The 20,550-nt window shown below is 39.5% G+C and overlaps 2 protein-coding genes across 5 annotated transcripts in view; one reads left to right on the top strand and one right to left on the bottom strand.

The window, feature by feature from the left end:
- The first annotated feature begins 3,082 nt into the window (after positions 1-3,082).
- Positions 3,083-17,744, top strand: ldah (lipid droplet associated hydrolase). 4 transcript variants are annotated; one of them, XM_078277203.1, is made up of 7 exons: positions 3,098-3,204; positions 3,948-4,094; positions 6,912-7,046; positions 7,152-7,321; positions 8,257-8,497; positions 14,442-14,524; positions 14,732-17,744. In XM_078277203.1, exons 2-7 carry the CDS (start codon positions 3,956-3,958, stop codon positions 14,918-14,920), a joined length of 957 nt encoding a protein of 318 aa, XP_078133329.1. In that variant the 5' UTR covers positions 3,098-3,204; positions 3,948-3,955; the 3' UTR covers positions 14,921-17,744. The 4 variants fall into 4 exon arrangements, with proteins under 4 accessions (XP_078133328.1, XP_078133330.1, XP_078133329.1 ...); XM_078277202.1 differs by lacking the exons at positions 14,442-14,524; positions 14,732-17,744 and adding an exon at positions 9,148-10,405 and having other exon boundaries at positions 3,083-3,153; XM_078277204.1 differs by lacking the exons at positions 14,442-14,524; positions 14,732-17,744 and adding an exon at positions 9,148-10,405 and having other exon boundaries at positions 3,083-3,153; positions 3,948-4,072.
- A 1,262-nt stretch (positions 17,745-19,006) lies between these two features.
- The window catches only part of apoba (apolipoprotein Ba), a 65,808-nt gene continuing 64,264 nt past the window's right edge, over positions 19,007-20,550 (bottom strand). Inside the window, exon 29 of the mRNA XM_078277200.1 lies at positions 19,007-20,433. Coding sequence (XP_078133326.1) covers positions 19,255-20,433 — 1,179 coding nt within the window. The 3' untranslated portion in view covers positions 19,007-19,254. The remainder of the gene's footprint in view (positions 20,434-20,550) is intronic.

The raw sequence follows: 20,550 nt of genomic DNA on the forward strand, positions 1-20,550 counted from the left end.
TTTTTTCCATCCATCCATCCATCCATCTATCTATCTATCTATCTATCTCTATCTATCTATCTTTCTATCTATCTATCTATCTATCTATCTATCTATCTATCTATCTATCTATCTATCTCTCTCTATCTTCCTGTCATCCTTCCATCTATCTATCTTTCTTCCATCATCCATCCATCCCTCCCTCCCTCCATCCATCTACCTATCTTCCATTCATCCATCTATCTATCTATCTATCTACCTATCTATTTATCTATATATCTATCTTCCATCCATCCATCCGTCCATCTATCTATCTCTCCCTCCCTTCCTCCCTCTCTTCAGTCATCCATCCATCCCTCCCTCCCTCCATCCATCTATCTATCTTCCAGTCATCCTTCCATCTATCTATCTCTCCCTCCCTTCCTCCCTCTCTTCAGTCATCCATCCATCCCTCCCTCCATCCATCTATTGATCTTCCAGACATCCATCCATCCATCCATCTTCCAGTCATCTTTCCATCCATCCATCCATCTATCTACCTACCTACCTATCGATCTCTCCCTCCCTTCCTCCATCCATCCATCCATCAATCCATCTGACATCCATCATCTATCTATCTCTCTCCCTCCCTTCCTCCAGTCATCCATCCCTCCTTCCCTCCCTCTATCCATCCATCCATCCATCCATCTATCTATCTCTCCCTCCCTCCCACCTCCATCCATCCATCAATCCATCTATTTATCTGACATCCATCTATCTATCTATCTTCCAGTCATCCTTCCATCTATCTATTTTTCTTCATCCATCCATCCCTCTCTCCCTCCCTCCATCTATCTATCTATCTTCCAGTCATCTATCTATCTATCTATCTATCTATCTATCTATCCCTCCCTGCCTCTATCCATCCATCCATCTTCCAGTCATCATTTAATCTATCCTTCCATCTATCTATCTATCTATCTTCTATCGATCCATCCATCCCTCCAGTCATCCATCCATCCATCCATCCATCTATTTTTCTTCCATCCATCCATCCATCCATCCATCCCTCCCTCCCTCCCTCCATCCATCTATCTATCTTCCAGTCATCCATCCATCCATCTTCCAGTCATCCTTCCATCTATCTGTCCATCCCTTCCTCCCTCCCTCCAGTCATCCATCCATCCCTCCCTCCATCCATCTATCTATCTTCCAATCATCCATCCATCTATCTCTCCGTCCCTTCCTCCCTCCCTCAAGTCATCCATCTATCCCTCCCTCCATACATCTATCCATCTTCCAGTCATCCATCCATCCATCCATCTTCCAGTCATCCATCCATCCATCCATCTTTCAGTCATCCTTCAATCTATCTATCTTCGTACGTTCGTTCGCTATGTACTATAAGCGTCCCCTGAGCTAAAACGGCAGTGGTAGGGGCAAGTTTTAGAGTGCCTTTTTGCCTTAACAGACACAAAATGCAATTAATGTGTCTGTGCCACATGAACAGGGCCCTTACGTGTCAACAAGATGCGTTTTCAACTTAGACATTGTTTAAATTCATCTACCCTTGTCCCTGTCTCGATCCTGCCGGTAGCTAGCATGCCCTGCTAGCTGATAGCTGTTTCTTTGTGATCTGCTTGATATTTTTTGCTTGATATATTTTTGTTCATATAGTTGGTGACTCTACTTGTAAATTTGCATGAGCACAGAACACAGCACATAATGTACATTTATAATCATGTAGATTGCTTCGCTAAGTGCAGTGGTGGAATGTAGGCTACAATTACTCAAGTACTGTACTTAAGTACAAATTTGACTTACTTGTACTTTACTCAAGTCTTTTCTTTTCATGCCACTTTGTACTTCTACTCCACTACATTTCAGAGGGAAATATTGTACTTTTTCTCCACTACATTCATCTGACAGCTTTAGTTACTTTACAAATTAAGATGTTAGCACACAAAACACATGTTTATAAAATATGATAAGTATAAATTAAACTACCCAACAATATAATGGCCTTATACAAGTCCAGCTGAAATGATTAGACCTTCAACACTTAGTTGATTGAGGATTTTCTTTGCATTGAGTACTTTTACTTTTAATATTTTAATTATAAGTACATTTCCTGATGATACTAACACAGTTTTAAGCATTTTCAATGTAGGACTTTTACTTGAAACAGAGTATTTTACAGTGTGGTATTAGTACTTTTACTTAAGTAAAGGATCTTAACACTTTTTTCCACCACTGGCTAAGTTGCACAGCATTGTACAGAGTAGAATGTGTTGTAGAGATGGGTAATTCCTCACAGCAACGGAGGATTTCCGACGAGACAAAGCACGCTTTCCGTTGTCCTGAGATGAGCAGTTACTTCTTTGTAAATGCAGAGGATGAATAAATTGGCTGTTATCCAACCTGACTGGCTCCGGGTGATACACACTAGACAGAAGACATCTCCATAGGTCACATATACAGACAGCTCTTGTCATAGCTTCACATTATCTATTATATGCACTGATTTTAGGATGTTAAACTGTAACATGTGGGCTAATTTGAATGATCATTTGAACTATTAATGCCAAGGGACTGGTGTTCCCTTGGCATTAATAGTTCAAATGATGAAATTGCTTTAGCTATATAATGTACAAGTGTACATCAGACACTGCCTCTGCAAAAAATAAATACTCCACTACATGAATCTGATGATTTATTATAAATTAAACTATCCAACAATATAGGCCTACAAGTACAGCTGAAATGATTAGCCACTTAAACACTTGATTGACAGAACTGTTTTGATCGTTTCTAGTTTACTAAAATATGAGGATTTTTTTCTGCATTGACTACTTTCACTTTTAATACTTTAAGTAGGCTACAATATCCTGATGATAGCTACTTATATACTTTTACTTAAGTAACATTTTCAATGCAGAACTTGTACTTGTAACATAGTATTTTTACAGGGTGGTACTTTTACTTAAAATGCTTCTTCCACCGTACATTACCGTACCATTCATTCACTTAGATTCTCTCTATCTACACTCCAGTGGTATAGGGGGCAGTAATGTAGCTGTAAGTTGGATGGTAACCGCACTTTAACAAAAAGAAGAAAGGTATTATGGGACGGCCACAAGCAGGAAGTCCTCACATTTTAGCAAACACACCGTGGATGTATAATAATAACGGGAGGTACTAATCAATGAGGAAGATAGAATCCTAATCTTCTTACGTTTTTAAGAGGTTAAAATATATTTTGGTAACATTATAGAGACCTGTCAGATAGCGTCGGAGAATCAGTAACGTTACTAGGGAATGTCAGTCAGTAATTTGTAATTTTAAATAATTTCAGCCAGTGTCAATGCTAGTGCTCTCACGCCAAACTAATGAACGTTAGCTAAAATTTGTCAATTTAATACAGCTTCATATTCTTAGAGGTGCATATAGTGTACTGTAAATACCGCTCAATTAAAATATGATATAGCCATTCTTTCTGCACCAACAAATGAGCAAAACTTGTATCAGTTAACGTTATTGAAATGCCAATAATTGTCATTTGTTCGTCTCCTCGCAGTGTTTTTTTCTTTCACTTGAGAACTCTAGCTCATAGCTATGAAGGTTGTGTGTGGAAATATGTACACGTTTTTTTTTAAATGTTAAATGTTTAGAATCTTGCTGTCTTTAATTTGACTGATAGCGCAAACGCCACACATACACGACTCGCTTTGACGTGGAAGAAATACACCACCTTTGGACTTTGCTGATAAACTGTATCAGCTAACGTTATTAAACAGTTGTACTACATAATTACATGATGTAATACGGTATTACAGTTGCACCTCTACAAAAGATCTGTATACAAGTATTTACCATGTGATTGAAAGTGCTCAATGGGTGCATAAATGTAACTTATCAGGTGAAATGATAGGCTACAATTGCAATGGTGAAACAAAGGTGTTCATATTGTCCCCTCTCTTTCCTCAAAGGTAATAAGATGGATAACATGGTGACAGACAACAGGGATGAACCACAGACAGACTTAATCTACTGTTGTGGAGCCATCACAGAGGTTCTTAAATTTGGCTCCTGTCAGTTACACTCTGGACACAAGGTGCTTTTTCTTATCATTCCAGGTTAGTTGAACAAATTATTCTGTATTCATAAGTGTGTACCACTTAAAGGGTAACCACCGTTTTTTTCAACCTGGACCCTATTTTCCTATGTTTTTGTGTCTAAGTGACTGATGGGAACAACAATCTTTGAAATTGGTCCGGTGTTAAGCAAGATCGCTGCAGTCGGAAGCCTCGAAACAAGCTACAATGTAAGCTAATAGGGCAATTGTCCAGCTTGTATTTACCTTCACAAAAGTGCTTGTTTTGCCACTGTCAGGCTCAGATTAATATTCTAAGTGTCTGACAACATTATGGAAAGGATTTCTAAGGAGGTCGACCTTTTTGTTAAAGAGTAAGATCCTTTTGTAAACATAAAAACATCTGCAAAATTGCGTTTGCTAAACCCACCAGACTCCATGTAAATAAACAGTAATTTTAGCATCGTAAAATACACTTCATTTAAAGTCGACAGAAACAAAATAAAACAAAATGGGTCGTCTTTCAACTTTTCCAACCATCACAACTCTAGTTTTGGTTGAAAGAAACACATACTTTACCGATTTACATGTGTAAATATGTTGGCTCTATATGTTGCTTTTTTAAATAGAGTCTAGTGGGTTTAGCGCTAGCGACATCAGAGCTGTTTCTAGTTAAACAGAAAGGTCTCAAAGAGGTTTTAAAGGTCTATCTCTGAAGGGATCCTTTCCATAATATTGTTTTATGACACTTTAGACAATATTAATCTGAGCCTGTCAGCAAAACGAGCACTTTTGTAAAGGTAAATACAAGCAGGACAATTGCCCTATTAACTTACATTGTAGCTTGTTTGCCGCTGCCGACTGCAGCGATCTTGCTTAATACTTGACCAATTGTTATTCCCATCAGTCACTTAGACACAAAAACATAGCAACATAGGGTCCAGGTAACGGTAGTTACCCTTTAAGTACAATATCAACAAAGACAGGTCCTCCATTACCAGCTAAATATTGTGACCCTGTCTTGAAAAGGAGCCCTGCAACAAAATCTAAATTTAAGACCTTAATTAGGGCCTGAGACTAGCTAACGTTACTGTTAGGTGATGCTATGCCAATATTGCAAACGCTTTTGATGAAACCAAACAATAACAATCTCATTAAAAATTGCTCTAAGGGACCGTTCGGTATTTATGGATTGGACCACCGGAGGAAAATAGGGGAGGGTCATGTTTTTTATTCTTTGTTGATGGGAGGGTCATCCTATTATCTTTTTTTTTGTCTTGGGGGGAGGGTCACCCAACTTTTCAAAGTGGGTTGTTTGGTGCATATTTATCCATGTAGCTCCATGTAGCTCTCTCAGTCTCGGCCCCTATCGCTAGCAGATGGGTCCCTCCCTGTTTAGTCAGCCAGACAATTTGAGCTGTAGCTTTAGAGACCGTGGGATTTCCCAAACTGAATAAATCCCGCTCGCACATATAAACACAAAACTGCTTTGCTAGCTCCATTGTGTTGTAACTAAGACATCTGCTGAAAAAAATTATTTTATTCATTAGCATGTACTCAAAAACATCCAAAACACCGTACGAAAACATAGCGGACCAGACGCAAGCTTTTATTTTGAAAAGTCGAAGCTTGTGTACAGCACCAGCCGGGAGGGCATGAGACGGCTGTAGCTATACCCGACTCAAATATCCTTTCCGTGATTATTTGTGAAATTGTGCAAACGACAGCCTTTTCAAAGCATTTGAGAAGGAAGGAGTGGTAGCATGCAAGCTCCCAAATTGACGCTTGTCTGAGAAATTGAGTTTTGGATAATGTTCAGCTTTGGCAACTTTACCTATGCTAAAATATACAATGACTGAGGAAGCCTAAGGACGAGTCCATAGCAACCAGTGTTGAATTTGTTATTACCCAGTGCGCTTTGTTGAATGGTCTCAATGTTTTATTGTTTTATTTCATGTGAATACTAGTTTACTAGATGAGTAACTTAGTATTTGAAGTAATGCAGTAATTCAGTAAGTGTGCATTAAGTTTCCATGCTTATTGTGTTTCCACAACAATGTTGGTGAGTAAATCTACTGAAATGGCCACCATAACAGAGGAGTGTGATGTGTAAGGTGAGAATGCAGAGGCTTAGTCACCTATGTTATGGCTGTAAAAGAACAATGGCTATTTGTACGTCTTTGCCAAGTGCAAACCAGTACAGAAGGCATCAATGAATTGTTGGGGAGGGTCATCCCTTTTTTCCATATCATTTTGGAGGGTCATCCAAAATGTATTGCTGGTGAAGGGAGGGTCAGGTCTATTTTGACTAAAGATCCCAAAACTCCTCCGGTGGCCCCTGAAATAAATAACGAACAGTCCCTAACGCTTTAATTGCAGTTATACAAAATAACCATGATTATGTAAAAAAATTGCGTTTAGACAATTATTTAATAATTGTTACAGGCCTACTCAGGATACATGCTCTGTTGACTGCTAATGGTGTTGTGTAAAAGTCCAAGAGCTGAGTTAGCATTAGCATCTGGTGATATATACAAAGTGATTATCATGACCACAGTAAACTCCCGGGGAAGATATATGGACCTGCATTTAATAGTCACATACTCCAGGTCTGGGGAGCAGTGACTATGTACAGTCTTAGTATTCGTACACAAGCTGTTGTCGACATACTGCCTGTCGGACCTTATCATAATCAGCCATTTTAAATAATTTTTTGTTTGTTTTTCAAAGTCCTCCTAGGGGGTTTATCGGATTTGTTTTATATTACGTTGGTTTAATCCTCTGACCAAAGTGACCATAAATTGCGAAGGAATAGTCGATAGTTGAGAACTATGCTGATCTTCTGCTGTCTTCCATACAGGTAACCCAGGTGTAGTGGGCTTCTATAAAACCTTCATGCAAACACTTCACAAGATGTTTGAATACCGCCATCCAGTGTGGGCTGTAAGTCATGCTGGCCACTGTGTACCACCAGACTCCATGGATATGGTAGAAGGTACGGATTATTCTAAAATTCTTTTCATTTTAATCAATCTAAGTACATTGGAAGAGAGAGCAGATTAGATTTAGATTTTTAACTCTTTTTTTTTTTTTTATACAGATGCCTTCTCAGCAGCAGAAGGTGACGTGTTTGGCCTGAACGGCCAGATTGAACACAAGCTGTCCTTCCTAAGGCAACATGTTCCCAGAGGAACCAGCCTGGTCCTGGTGGGACACTCCATCGGCTGCTACATTATTCTCAACATGATGAAGAGAAATCCTGAACTCAAGGTTAGTCACTCTCTTATATCTCCCAGTTTTATTTTTTTGGGGGGCACATTACAGGGGGACAACAATAAACCATTTAACCCTCTGGGGTCAAGAGCTCCAGAGGGATTAGGATAAGGGATAATATATCACATTCCTGACGTCAAAATACTAAGTGAAGTTTAGAAAGAATAAAGAAGGCAGACATCATAGTCAAGTTCTGATATATGTCATTGCATAATATTTAGCCATGTGGATTTACCGCTGGTAGAGAAGAGAGGATGTTTTGTTTCAGCCAGCAGCTAAATTTACAAGAATTTGCCAAATTTCAGATTCGTGGCAAACTAGACTTCATTCAGAAAGCTTTCGTTTTAGCTTGTTTGTAACAATTTGCTATTTGCAGAGTAGCAGCGGCAGTAGATGATCGAGAGACTGCATTCAGACAGAGCACATTGAAATATCGCTTTCTACATGTTAATGCCTGTTGATCAGATTGATCAAGATTGATAGTTCAAGATGAAGATTTTATTGCACAGTAATGTGCGTAACGTTAGTTGCCATCTGCACCAGGGGCTGTTGCTAATCTTCTATCGGTCCCAGTTTAGTACATGTGCTACATCTTGAAACACACTACACAGTTTAGTACATGTGCTACATCTTGTAACACACTACACCGCTCAGCTCTGCTCTGTGGAGCATTGCCATTCAGAATGTCGTCCATTTTTTTCAAAATTCAAAGGTATTCAAATGAATTATGCTTGAAGCTGCATGACATATCTGGGTTTCCATGGGTGTTGGCCAGATCCTCCCACAATACTGAAACTAATAGGCATGAATAGAAAGTGAATAGAAATGCAATTTTTTATCTAATTGACATAATTATAAAAATCACATTATCGGCAGTGTTAATCTAAAACAGTTGAAGTGTCCTTTGTAATCTCTTTGTTTTTTTTATAAAGATTATAAAGGCCATTGCGTTGTTTCCCACCATTGAGCGCATGGCTCAGACTCCTCAGGGGAAAGTCATGACCCCTGTGCTGTGTCACATGCGTTATGTGGCCTACCTGCCTCTCTTCCTGCTCTCTCTGCTGCCGGAGGAACTTAAAGCCAGTCTGATCAAGCTAGTGTTTGGTAGCATCCGCTCTCTGGACCACACTGTAGTCCAACCTACTGTAGGTCTACTCAGCGGAGACTGTGCAGGTTGGTTATGCTTTGTTCTTTACTACTTTGATGCCTATACAGGTGCTGGTCATATAATTAGAATATCATGAAAAAGTTGATTTATTTCAGTAAGTCCATTCAAAAACTGAAACTTGTATAATGTATACATTCATTCCACACAGACTGATATATTTCAAGTGTTTATTTCTTTTAATTTTGATGATTATAACTGACAACTAATGAAAACCCCAAATTCAGTATCTCAGAAAATTTGAATATTGTGACAAGGTTCAATATTGAAGACACCTGGTGCCACACTCTAATCAGCTAATTAACTCAAAACACCTGCAAAGGCCTTTAAATGGTCTCTCAGTCTAGTTCTGTAGGCTACACAATCATGGGGAAGACTGCTGACTTGACAGCTGTCCAAAAGACGACCATTGACACCTTGCACAAGGAGGGCAAGACACAAAAGGTCATTGCTAAAGTCAGTGCTTCAAGAACCACCACGCACAGATGTAAGCAAGACATGGGTTTCAGCTGTCCCATTCCTTGTGTCAAGCCACTCTTGAACAAGACACAGCATCAGAAGCGTCTCGCCTGGGCTAAAGACAAAAGGACTGGACTGCTGCTGAGTGGTCCAAAGTTATGTTCTCTGATGAAAGTAAATTTTGCATTTCCTTTGGAAGGTCCCAGAGTCTGGAGGAAGAGAGGAGAGGCACAGAATCCACGTTGCTTGAAGTCCAGTGTAAAGTTTCCACAGTCAGTGATGGTTTGGGGTGCCATGTCATCTGCTGGTGTTGGTCCACTGTGTTTTCTGAGGTCCAGGGTCAACGCAGCTGTCTACCAGGAAGTTTTAGAGCACTTCATGCTTCCTGCTGCTGACCAACTTTATGGAGATGCAGATTTCATTTTCCAACAGGACTTGGCACCTGCACACAGTGCCAAAGCTACCAGTACCTGGTTTAAGGACCATGGTATCCCTGTTCTTAATGGGCCAGCAAACTCGCCTGACCTTAACCCCATAGAAAATCTATGGACTTAAGGTCAGGCGTATTGTGAAGAGGATGATGCGACGCTCCAGCCCCAACAATGCAGAAGAGCTGAAGGCCACTATCAGAGCAACCTGGGCTCTCATAACACCTGAGCAGTGCCACAGCCTGATCGACTCCATGCCACGCCGCATTGCTGCAGTAATTCAGGCAAAAGGAGCCCCAACTAAGTATTGAGTGCTGTACATGCTCATACTTTTCATGTTCATACTTTTCAGTTGGCCAACATTTCTAAAAATCCTTTTTTGTATTGGTCTTAAGTAATATTATAATTTTCGGAGATACTGAATTTGTTATTTTCATTACTTGTCAGTTATAATCATCACAATTAAAAGAAATGAACATTTGAAATATATCACTCTGTGTGTGATGAATGAATAGAATATACAAATTTCACTTTTTGAATGGAATTACTGAAATAAATCAACTTTTTCATGATATTCTAATTATATGACCAGCACCTGTAATGTTCACTTTTTGTTGAGAATGTTACAGTGCCAGTTCTACATTTTTGGCTGCATCGCACCACACGGCCAGCCCTACAATCTCAAAACTCAGTGCCTCTGTCCCTGTGTCACTTTGTCACTGAGTGATGAAGTTCTACCATTGAACGGAGTAAGTGAGGATGTGTTTCAGTTGCTCTTTCAAAATGAATAGGCGCGAATGTTCTTACAGGGCGTTTACTTATGTTGCATTCAGTGGTGCTAGAATAATCGGAAACAAATGGTATATTAAAGCAATATTTATTTTGTGATTAAAGAAATTATTTACTTTTAAGTTTCAGAAACCACTAAAATCTAAAAGGTAAAGTGAGAGACGACGGGTGAAAACCCGAGTCAATCTCAGTCAGGCTTGCAGTGACAGACATACCCGGTTTAGCTCATGATTAGTCTTGCATTGCTATATGTAACGGAAAGTTACATATAGCCACTTTAACAATTTCTATTCATTTTTAAAACACACAATTACTATTGCTATTGTTAATTTTGAAGAAGAATTAAAGTAATAACCTTATTGAATGTATTTGCTAAACATTTTAAATAATCTTAACATCTAAATGCATTAAGGAAATTGGGTGGTAATTCTTAGTCTCCTGGGTCTTTACCTATCTTAGGAACCAAAGTTATCAGAGCCTGCCTAAAAGTTGGTGGCCTTCTCTAATTGCCTTTCTATGTACCTCTAACAGAAGTGGAGCCAGGGGCACCCAGATAGCTCAGTTGATAGAGTGGGCAACCATATATAGAGGTTTACTCCTCGATGCAGCGGGCCCAGGTTTGACTCCTACCTGCCCCTTTTGCTGCATGTCATTCCCCCTCTCTCCCCCCTTTCATGTCTGCAGCTGTCCTGTCAAATAAAGGCTTAAAATGCCCAAAAATAATCTTTAAAAAGAAGAAGTGGAGCCAGTTCAGTTGCAAAACTATTAAGGAATTCTGCTGTGAAGCCATTGGGCCCTGGGGCCTTCCCCCTTTACCTCTTTAATTTTCTTTTTAGTTAAATCCGCATTAAGGAGTTTTCTTTGCTCTTCTGTCAGTTTAGGAAGCCCTAGTGGCTCATTAAAGTAACACAATGCTTCATCAGTAGAGGTAGATAATGACCTATAGAGATCAGTTTAAAATTCTTTAAAATTGTTGCAGAATTAGATGTAACTGCATAAATAGTGAAAGCCACTTCCCACTGTTCTATGTATTTAGCGAGTAGTTTTCCTGCTTTGTCTCCCAAAATAATTTTGTCTTGCCCTGAATAACTTGAATTCTACCTTCTGAGATAGAATATTATTGGCATTATAATTGAGTCAGGTTTCTCAGGCCATCCCTCGATTTTACTTTCTAATTCTAACAGTGCTTTAGCACTATTGTCCCCTGATCACAGCCTTTAAGGCCTTCCATGCCACCCCTGAAGACGACACCAAAGACCAATTGATCGCCAGGTACTCTTGGCTCAGGAGCCATTCTTTATTTTCTGGCTCATGTTAAAGGGAGGAGTTAAGGCACCAAGTTAACACGTGGGTTCCTATTGTCATGTTACCTGTTTTATTTTGTTAACTCTTGCTCTGTGTTTTCATTGATTCCTGTTTCCTTGTTTTTTGTTCTGTTTTTCCTGTACTTATCTTGTATGTTTCACTTGGTTTACTTCCTGTACTATTTTGTAGTGTTTGGTTTCATGTGTCTTGGTTTAGCTTTGTTTCCTGTTGAGTCTGATTTGTCCCTAATGCTTTTCACCTGTTGGCTCCCTCCCGGCTCGTTTGCCCCTATATTTAATGTCCTCTGTTCTGTTCAGTCCTTGTCATGTCGTAGTTGTTGTCAAGTGTACCTGCTTGTTCCTGTTTTTTACGGGTACGTGTACGTTGTTTGGACCCTTTTTGATGCCTTTGTGGAGTCCAGTATTTATTTTTGGAAGTTCTGCTTTGTTTGGATTCTTTAAGACTCACCTAAGCCTGGATTGTTTTTTGTTATAATAAATTCTACACCTGCATCTGCCCTGTCGTGTCGTGCATTTTGGATCCAGAATCCTTTTCTTGCCTCCGCACTCGGCCAGCCCTGACAGTATGACATGACCAGCACAATGGACCCAGCAGACACTATTTCTCAAGAACTTTGTGACCTTGTTTGTGATCTGGTGGAGCTCAAAGTCATGTGGGGGAGAGCAGGCAGTGATGGCCATAAAGAGGCAATTTTGTCGTTTGCTCTTGAGAAGTTGTCAGAAAGACCCTGGTTAAAAGACTCTGTTCCTGACTGGGCTATTAGCTTCAAATACACTCCAGCTTCTCCACCTGCTAATGGTTTGTCTTCATCAATGCCTGTTAGTTCCATACCTGCTTGTAATCAGTCTACTACTAGCTCCTCACTTGATCCCTGGCCTGCCTCAATGCCATCTAGCTGCCAGCTAGCTAGCACCTACCTGCTGGTTTCCCAGCCTGTTTCTGCTTTGACTGCAAGTTATCTGCCTGTTTCTCAGGCTGCTCAACTCCCGCCTGTCTGCCCTATGTCAGCCTACTCCTTGGCTAGAGCGCGTCCTGACAACAAGCAGTGTGGGTACCAGCCTGGTCATCTTTCTTGGGAACTGCGGAGGCCATAAAATGGGACATGGTTGACATGGTTGACATGGTTTCCAACGCCAAAGCGTCCATGAGACTTTGCTGCAGCCCAGTATGGTGATGGAAGTCCGGTTGGACCTTCGACCAGTTCCTGAGTCGGGGGCCCTGGCTGTCGTCTTATCTATGCCTGGATGTCTTCATTGCTGTCCAGCCTTCCAGAGTCTTCACTGACCAGCCTTCCAGAGTCTTCGCCGACCATCCTCCCAGAAACTTTGCTGTTGTCCAGCAACCGAGAGACTTTGCTGCAGCCCAGTACGATCATCCACAATGTTTCTCCTCCAGGCTGAGCACAAATGTCTCTGGTTACATATTGTTAAAACTATAAAAATAATAATAGCAGTAACCTAGAGAGCCCACATTCCAACCGACTAGTCTGCCATTAGGTCACGTGACTCGGCCGCTGCTCGCTTTTTAACAAATACCTCCAGGCGTGCACACATTACCCTCATTTTTTACACTCCATTGGCTCCCGGTGCATTTAAAAAAAATTTTAACATTTGTTTTTAAGGCCCCAGAGTAACCGTCAATATAATTATAATCCATCAAGGAAACACTTTTTTGGATACTTTAGAAAAATAAATGTGATAATTCAATGTTTGATGCAGGCCTTACATTAAGTAATAAATAGTAATAAAAAATAGTCAAGCATAAAACCTGGTTTGATGTACTTACGCCAACTAAACAAACTACTATTTAGTGTTTTTACCTCTTTCATGTCTCAAAGTAGGAAGTAGTACCATTTCCAAAAAAAAGATTTAATAATTAGGTCATAAAACACTCTCTCAGTTCACTAGCGAGCTGAACTAAAGGTTTAAATGTGTTTCAGTTCAGTGAGTAGGACTATGCTACTACAGTCAGAGCTGCAGTCAAGCACCAAACAATTTGGTGAAAATCATTTGTATGAAGAATCTTTCTAGTGAACTGATCTTAGTGATTCAGTACACTGAAAAGAACGACTTTTCCCATCACTAGCCAGGACTCATTAAATTTGGGTTAGATTCGACACGGACGGCCGTAGCTCTGCACAGGCCACATCAAGTCAGTAATGGTGCATTCATGTGCTCCTTGGATGGTCAATTTTCCAACTTCAGTGTTTTCATGAACTTTAAGTCTGAGTCGTGTGTATCAAAATATATATTTTACCCATATTAATGTAAACCTATGACTGGTAAATGCATTAAAGAGAAGTTTTGTGGGGTGGGCAGCAGCTTTGTTGTAGAAGACATGCATGTACGAACGAACTGTCATGGAGCACTGATGCCATATTTAGCAAAAAGTATCAAAACTCCAAAGGAGTCATTTACATGTATCAACTCGAAGGAACCGATACTGTGAAAAGAGTTGGTTGGTTTGGTAGTTTTGGCAGTGCACTGTGACGATAAGCGCCACCACCAGAATCATCGCAAGGGTTGTGCAGGGCCTCGTGCCTCTGGGGGCCTTGCAAAACCCATTTCGGCCGCTTGTACCCTGGATCTTGTTCTTTCGGTCATGACCCAGCCTTCACGACCATAGGTGAGGGTAGGAACAAAAACTGACCGGTAGATTGAGAGCTTTGCCTTCTGGATCAGCTCTCTTTTCGTCACAACGGTGTGATAAATTGAATTGAATTCAATTCAACGCTTGTTAGAAAATGTTTTTTCCACTTTTGCTGAAGATGACATGTTCTTTGGTCAGAAAAATGTCACAAATAGGAATCTGCTTCTTATCTACTCTGTATCACATTTTACAGAGGTTTGAAACTGCAAGCCTGTGTGTCATTGAATATTTCTAGAATGTTTAATGTAAAGCAATAACTGGACGCAATAACTGGACTAGTGTCATTTGTTTTTCTTTCTAGCCAATGCTATGTACATGGGGGGTCAGGAAATGAGGAATGTTCTGGAAAGAGACAACATAACTATCAAGAAAAACCTTCAAAAGGTAAGAAAACCCTACCCATATAATCCCATTGTAACATTTCTTTGTACTTAATAGCTACTTAGTGAATGATAACATAAAAATCACATGAGACTTAAAGACAACATGCTTGCTTGAATTATTAGTTAGTGGTGATGTCCTTTTTATGTTATTGTGTATTAAATGTCAACATTAACACCAGCAGTAAAATGTCTGTGTTCCCATTTTCAGCTCATATTTTATTATGGAGCTACAGACCACTGGTGCCCTGTTGAATATTATTACGACATCAAACGGGATTTCCCACGTGGAAATTTCAGACTGTGTGAAAACGGGTTCCGCCACGCTTTCGTCCTGGATGCAGGAAGAGAAGTTGCCAAAATGGTGTTTGAATGGATCAGTGGAGATTTGGGGACATAAATTCAATCTTTGCTTTATTTCAACTTCCTGCGTGTATGACATGAACAGTGATGATGCCACTCCGCATCCAGACCAGGAGTTTATTTTTATCAGCAGAGATTGTGGAATTAAATTGAGAATGCAAGCTCAATGCTCAAGAAATATAAAAAATAATTTAAATATTTTTTTATCCGTGCAATGGTGTAATGAGGTTCATAATGTTCATCCTACATGCCTTTTATTTTGAATGTATTGTATTTTTTATTGGTCGATTTTACTGTGCTATGACACATCATTAGATTGTAATGGAATCTGATTGAGAGTGATGAACGATTCAGCCACAGGTGGCAATGTAGGTAAGGCACAGCAAAAGTTAAATGTAGGAGCACTGGTTTATTTTGGTGTCAACAAGATGGGCCTCAAGACAGAAGCTGATTGGGAGGGTGTTGGAGCTTAGGCTGGGTATATTTAAAAAAAGGAATACCAATACCAATAGAGTAATTTCTTTTTCATTTTCACAGTTCAGTTCATTTTCACATTGATGACATAACACAAACACTACCGGTCAAAAACGTTTGGGTATATTTATTGCTAAAAACATTTAATACTTTAATAATTACAAAGAGAAGTGTTTCCATACTTACCTCACTATAACTGCTCACTTGTTATGGTTGAACTATAACGATTACTTTTCAAAAATATACATGCATAATCTTTGGGTATATTTATCGCAAGAAATATGTTATAATTACATAGAGAAATGTCTCATGAAATACTCCAGAGAAGGTGGTTGCACTACAACAAATACTTTTAAAATATATATATATATATATATATATATATATAAAATGTCGTTGCCTTAAAACATGATTTGAGACTGAAGTAAGTAAAAATGTTAAGTTAAACTTTATGCAAACTGAAACAAAAAAGGTGGCAGAACAAACTTAATATCAATATCACACATTCACTCATAATGAACACATCCACAATGTTAATTTTCACATAGAAAATAATTTCAGATCTGTATTAATAATGCGACTAATGGAAAAACACAAATTAAATACAAATTTTCTAGCTTTTGTTTACTTTTCTGGGTGGGGTTAATGTTCCCTTATATGCAGTTTGTTACCATCGTGGCAGTAGCCCCAAACTCACCTACAGCCTCTTTAGCTAGGGCTGTTACACAACACACAATCCCAAGGGGTATTTTTGTTTGGTATTTGTGCTGCTGTCATTCCAAGGCATTGCGTGTAAAACCATCTTGTGCAAGTTCCACACTGAATACACACATATATTAAATGTTTTTGGCACAGAGAACACGGCCAGCAGCCCCAGGCAGGAGGCAGACCCAGGCCCATTCCAACATGGTCTCACGGCAGTTCGTGAAATGGTCACGTCATTTTTAACCTATTGATTCGTGTACACAGACACGTTTATCTAGTTTTTTTCGTGGTGGTCAGCACGTAATGGGAAGCATCTATACGGAGGTTGGGTTTAGGAAAAGAAGAACGGGGAAAGGACACGTCGCACGCTGGGACACGATCCGCGGTCTCTGGGGGACGCGGGACAACAACGGGACAGTTATGTTTAGGAAAAGAACAACGGGGAAAGGAAATGTCAAACGTGGGATACTGTACATGTGCACTGTTGTACCGGCGCATAGAGGTCTTCTAAAAGAGCCGGATCTGCCATTGCTGATAAGTGATCAACTGATGACTTCTCCTTCTCCTGTTAAACTGATTATATGCTGCACCGCAAGTCCACACTGACTCGAAAACTTGCGTATACAAGTTCAGACCAGACATGAGATTTTATTGCAGCCTACGCTCAAGTTCAAATTGATAAATGCCTTGCTTTGCGTAGGAATCGGCGTACGCCCGTCCTACGCCTGTTTTAGGTCGTATGCACGTTTCATAAATGAGGGCCAATGAGTGTAAGAAAAACCTTCATTAGAGAGAGCTGAGCTTCCTAAACCTGTATCCTGCCAAACTTAAAATAGAAGCCAAGGCTGGAGTTAAGACATTTGAATGCCCCCGAAAGGCAATGCCATTAATAGAAAATATGGAGTGATTTGTCGGCGAGGGACTTATAATGATGTGCAGCCTATGCTGATGGCTGCGTTGCCTTTTGTTCCTCCGGCTCTCTCATGGGACGGACTCGCTGTGATCATGTAGGATCCCAGCCCACCGGCTGGGATCCTACATGATCCACATTACATTACAGCGAGACATTTCCTTTTGTATTACTCTGGTTGGACTTTTCATCCCCCAGTAGCAGTGCACGAGAGACGGAGCATGAACTGTTCAGGTGCACATGGACTGTTCTGTGAGTATTTGGGATTTAGTTGTGTTTAGTCATCACCACTTTGTATTTGTTATATGTTCAGAAGATGGCTTTGATATTTGAACATATAGTTATGTCGTCTAACTTAAGCTCTGTACGTTTCTCCACCTGGAATGTTAATGGGCTGGGGAATCCCATCAAGAGGCGGAAGGTTATTTCCAGTCTTAAAAAAATGATGTGATATTTTTTTTGCAAGAAACGCATATGTCGATTGTGGAATGATTTGTGGAGGATGGGTGGGATATGTGTTTCATAGTGTGGGAGTATAGCAGGAGTAGAGGGGTAATTACACTGATTAGCAATTAATTAAACAAATTAAGGATCATTCTGGAAGAGTTATCGTTCTGGCTGAAATACAAGGGCAAGAACTAATTCTGGCCAGCATACTGTATATTAGGGGTGGAACGGTACACAGAAGTCACGGTTCGGTTCATACCTAGGTTCAGGCATCACGGTTCGGTACAATGGAAGAAAAAGCAAAACAAAAATGCAGAAGGCAATTTTTTTTCTCAGGCTTTGCCACCTAGTGTCATATAGTCTCTCCCATGAGCTAGCTGCAACAGCCTGAAGTATGTAAAGTAAGATGTAAACAGTAAACAATAAGTACCCCACATCATTGCCAGACTCCATCTGTAAACAAAATAAGACAATCAGCTATAAAACTAAATATAGCATCTCTGTTCTCTGCAAAGACGAACTAAGTTACCTGATTAATGCAACGTTAGCACGACGTCTCCCGGCCATTTGTCACTGCAGATTGATGCTCCCTGCCTGGCTAAAGCTAATATTATATAGTATATATTGCCCAGGGCCAGGCCAGCTTAGCGGCGTCTAGACGGCAATTTAAATTTGATAATGGAACCAGTTCTGGACCACAGTGGGGAAAATATAAAATGGCTTAGGTCTAAACTAAGATTACTTGGCGATCAATTGGTTCTCAGTGTTGCCTTCAGGGGTGGCATGGTCTGTGATCAGGGGGTGCATTATACAACATGCTTCTTTCGTAAGAGGAATAGTGCTAAAACACAAAGCAATTATGTTCATGTTGCGAATTGTATAAAACATACAATTCGTATGTTGTTAAAAAAATACAAATTGTTAATCACAAAAAACTGGTCCTGCTTCCTTTTATTTAGCGTAACACACTGCAAAATATTGCTGGGTAAAAATATGTTTAACTGTTTATGCGGGAAATCGGACCTGGGCATTAAGAATAACTAAATAGAAATAATCAATCTTCTCGCTGCTGGTCTTGCTTATGTAGGTCATATGAAGAAAAATAAATTGAGACCGTTTCATAAGAAATTAAAAACTCCTGTTTCTTTTGTGAAATATTGAATAATTTGACCTGTTTCGGCTTATTTAAATGAAATCATGTAATAGTAAGGAGGAGAAATGTCTTTGTTGGAACTGCGAACAACTCTGAAACATGTTTATTTTTGTCTGTCTTTACCATGACGTCGGTAGGAGCATGTAAAGTAACCTTGGGTGTCCTGAAACGCACCATCATATAAAATGTAGTATTATTTTTTATCATTTTAATATTTACTAAGTATTGAGAAACACTAAAAACAAGCAATTGCAAAAGAATGGGTTTGGTCATTTGGAAATATAAATAATATTATAAATTATTATTTAATATTATGTAGCAATACATTTCCACTTTATTTAAGAAAAATCTCCCTTTGCTATTAATAATTTTGTCTTAGACATCCAAAGGTTTCTGGTCTTTTGATTTAATTAGAAAACGTTGGAACAGTATGACAAACACTAAAATATATATTCAGTATTGTTTAATTGAACACCATAATCAAACTTTAAGATGAAAAACACTGGTAGGTCATAATTATCTATATCATCAAATTTAAAGAAATCTCACATAATAGGCTATATCGTGTGAGTTAAAACACCTTTAAACACATTATCATTGGCATCAAACAAAAAGTCATTCTTTCACACAGACATAAATTCAGTGAGCCATAGTGATACCACTATATCAAGAGAGCCATGACTTACTGACTAGATTGCGTTGGCCATTCGCTGAAAGACTTCCAAAGAAAGGGTAAAGGAATTTCAATGTCCATCTTTTTATTGCCCACTCTAATGTATGGTGCTGTGATCTGGGATGTCATTTTCATGAGATGTACACTTTCATTCAGTCCACCGTAGAGATGTGATTGCAAAATACTAATAAATTCGTTGGTATCATTATTTACCTGCTCCATTCTTAAAGCATTGTAAGCCTCTTGAATCTTCACTTTGGCATGGTCTTTATACTCAGCAACATATCTCTTTGCCTCCTCAGTATGTCGGTTTGAAGACTGCAGAACCTCTGCGTGGATGGCATCAACTTGAGAAGCAATTTCCACATTTGCATCTTTTAGGTGGGTGACGAAATCCTTTGCTTTTCCACCAATCACTTGGAGGAGGTCATTTACTGTTTTTTGAAGCAAATCGCACCCCCTGCGCACTGAATGTCTGAGCTGATCATATACAGATCTTATAGAAGACATCAGTTTATCCATGATTTCATTTCCATTGAAAACATCAGTTCTAGGTATGGTGAACTTGATTTCCCTGATGTATTTGGAAATCTTCTCCACAAGGCTGGCAAACCTTTGGATTGCCCTGTCAGTGGCTTTTGATACAGACTGATGAGCTCCCTGGAACATCTCCAGGCTTGAGAGCTTTTCTTCAGATCCAGGCACTGTAAACTTTGTGTCACTCATGAACTCTGTCACTGACTGTGCGAAAACATTAATTGTGTCTTTACTATGTTTCAAGAGTTGTTTAGCTTTGTGAGCCAACATGTCTATAACATCCTGCACACTCATTGACATCAAGCTTTCAGAAGCCTTCATGTAAATGTCTTTTCCTTGATCACTAAGCTGGTTGACTGAATTCTGCAGTGTGGTAAAAGACACAGGCACCTCATGATAAACTCTCTCTATGACATTAGAAACTGTGTTTTTCAGCTTCATACCGCCACGGTTGAGATCAAAGCCAAAGTGGGCAGTGTGGTACTTGTTAATGAACTTGAGCACAGCATTGGTCATAGCAGGAATCCTGTTCTTGGTACCCTCAATCACATCATGGAGGAAGTCCCAATTCCATGATGTCTGTAAGATAAACTGAGAGTTTCTCAGCATGGCTTTGGCAGTGAAAACATCAGTATCCTTTTCAGGGGTAGACTAGAGTTGAGGGAAGAAATTCAATATTTAAAACAGTGTCAAGTTGCACTACATATAGCATTAATCCATCCGTAGATTTAAAAATTCTTTATTGTTGACAACAATATGCAAATTAAA

Source organism: Sander vitreus, chromosome 20 (assembly GCF_031162955.1).
Source record: "Sander vitreus isolate 19-12246 chromosome 20, sanVit1, whole genome shotgun sequence".
Lineage (NCBI taxonomy): Eukaryota > Metazoa > Chordata > Actinopteri > Perciformes > Percidae > Sander > Sander vitreus.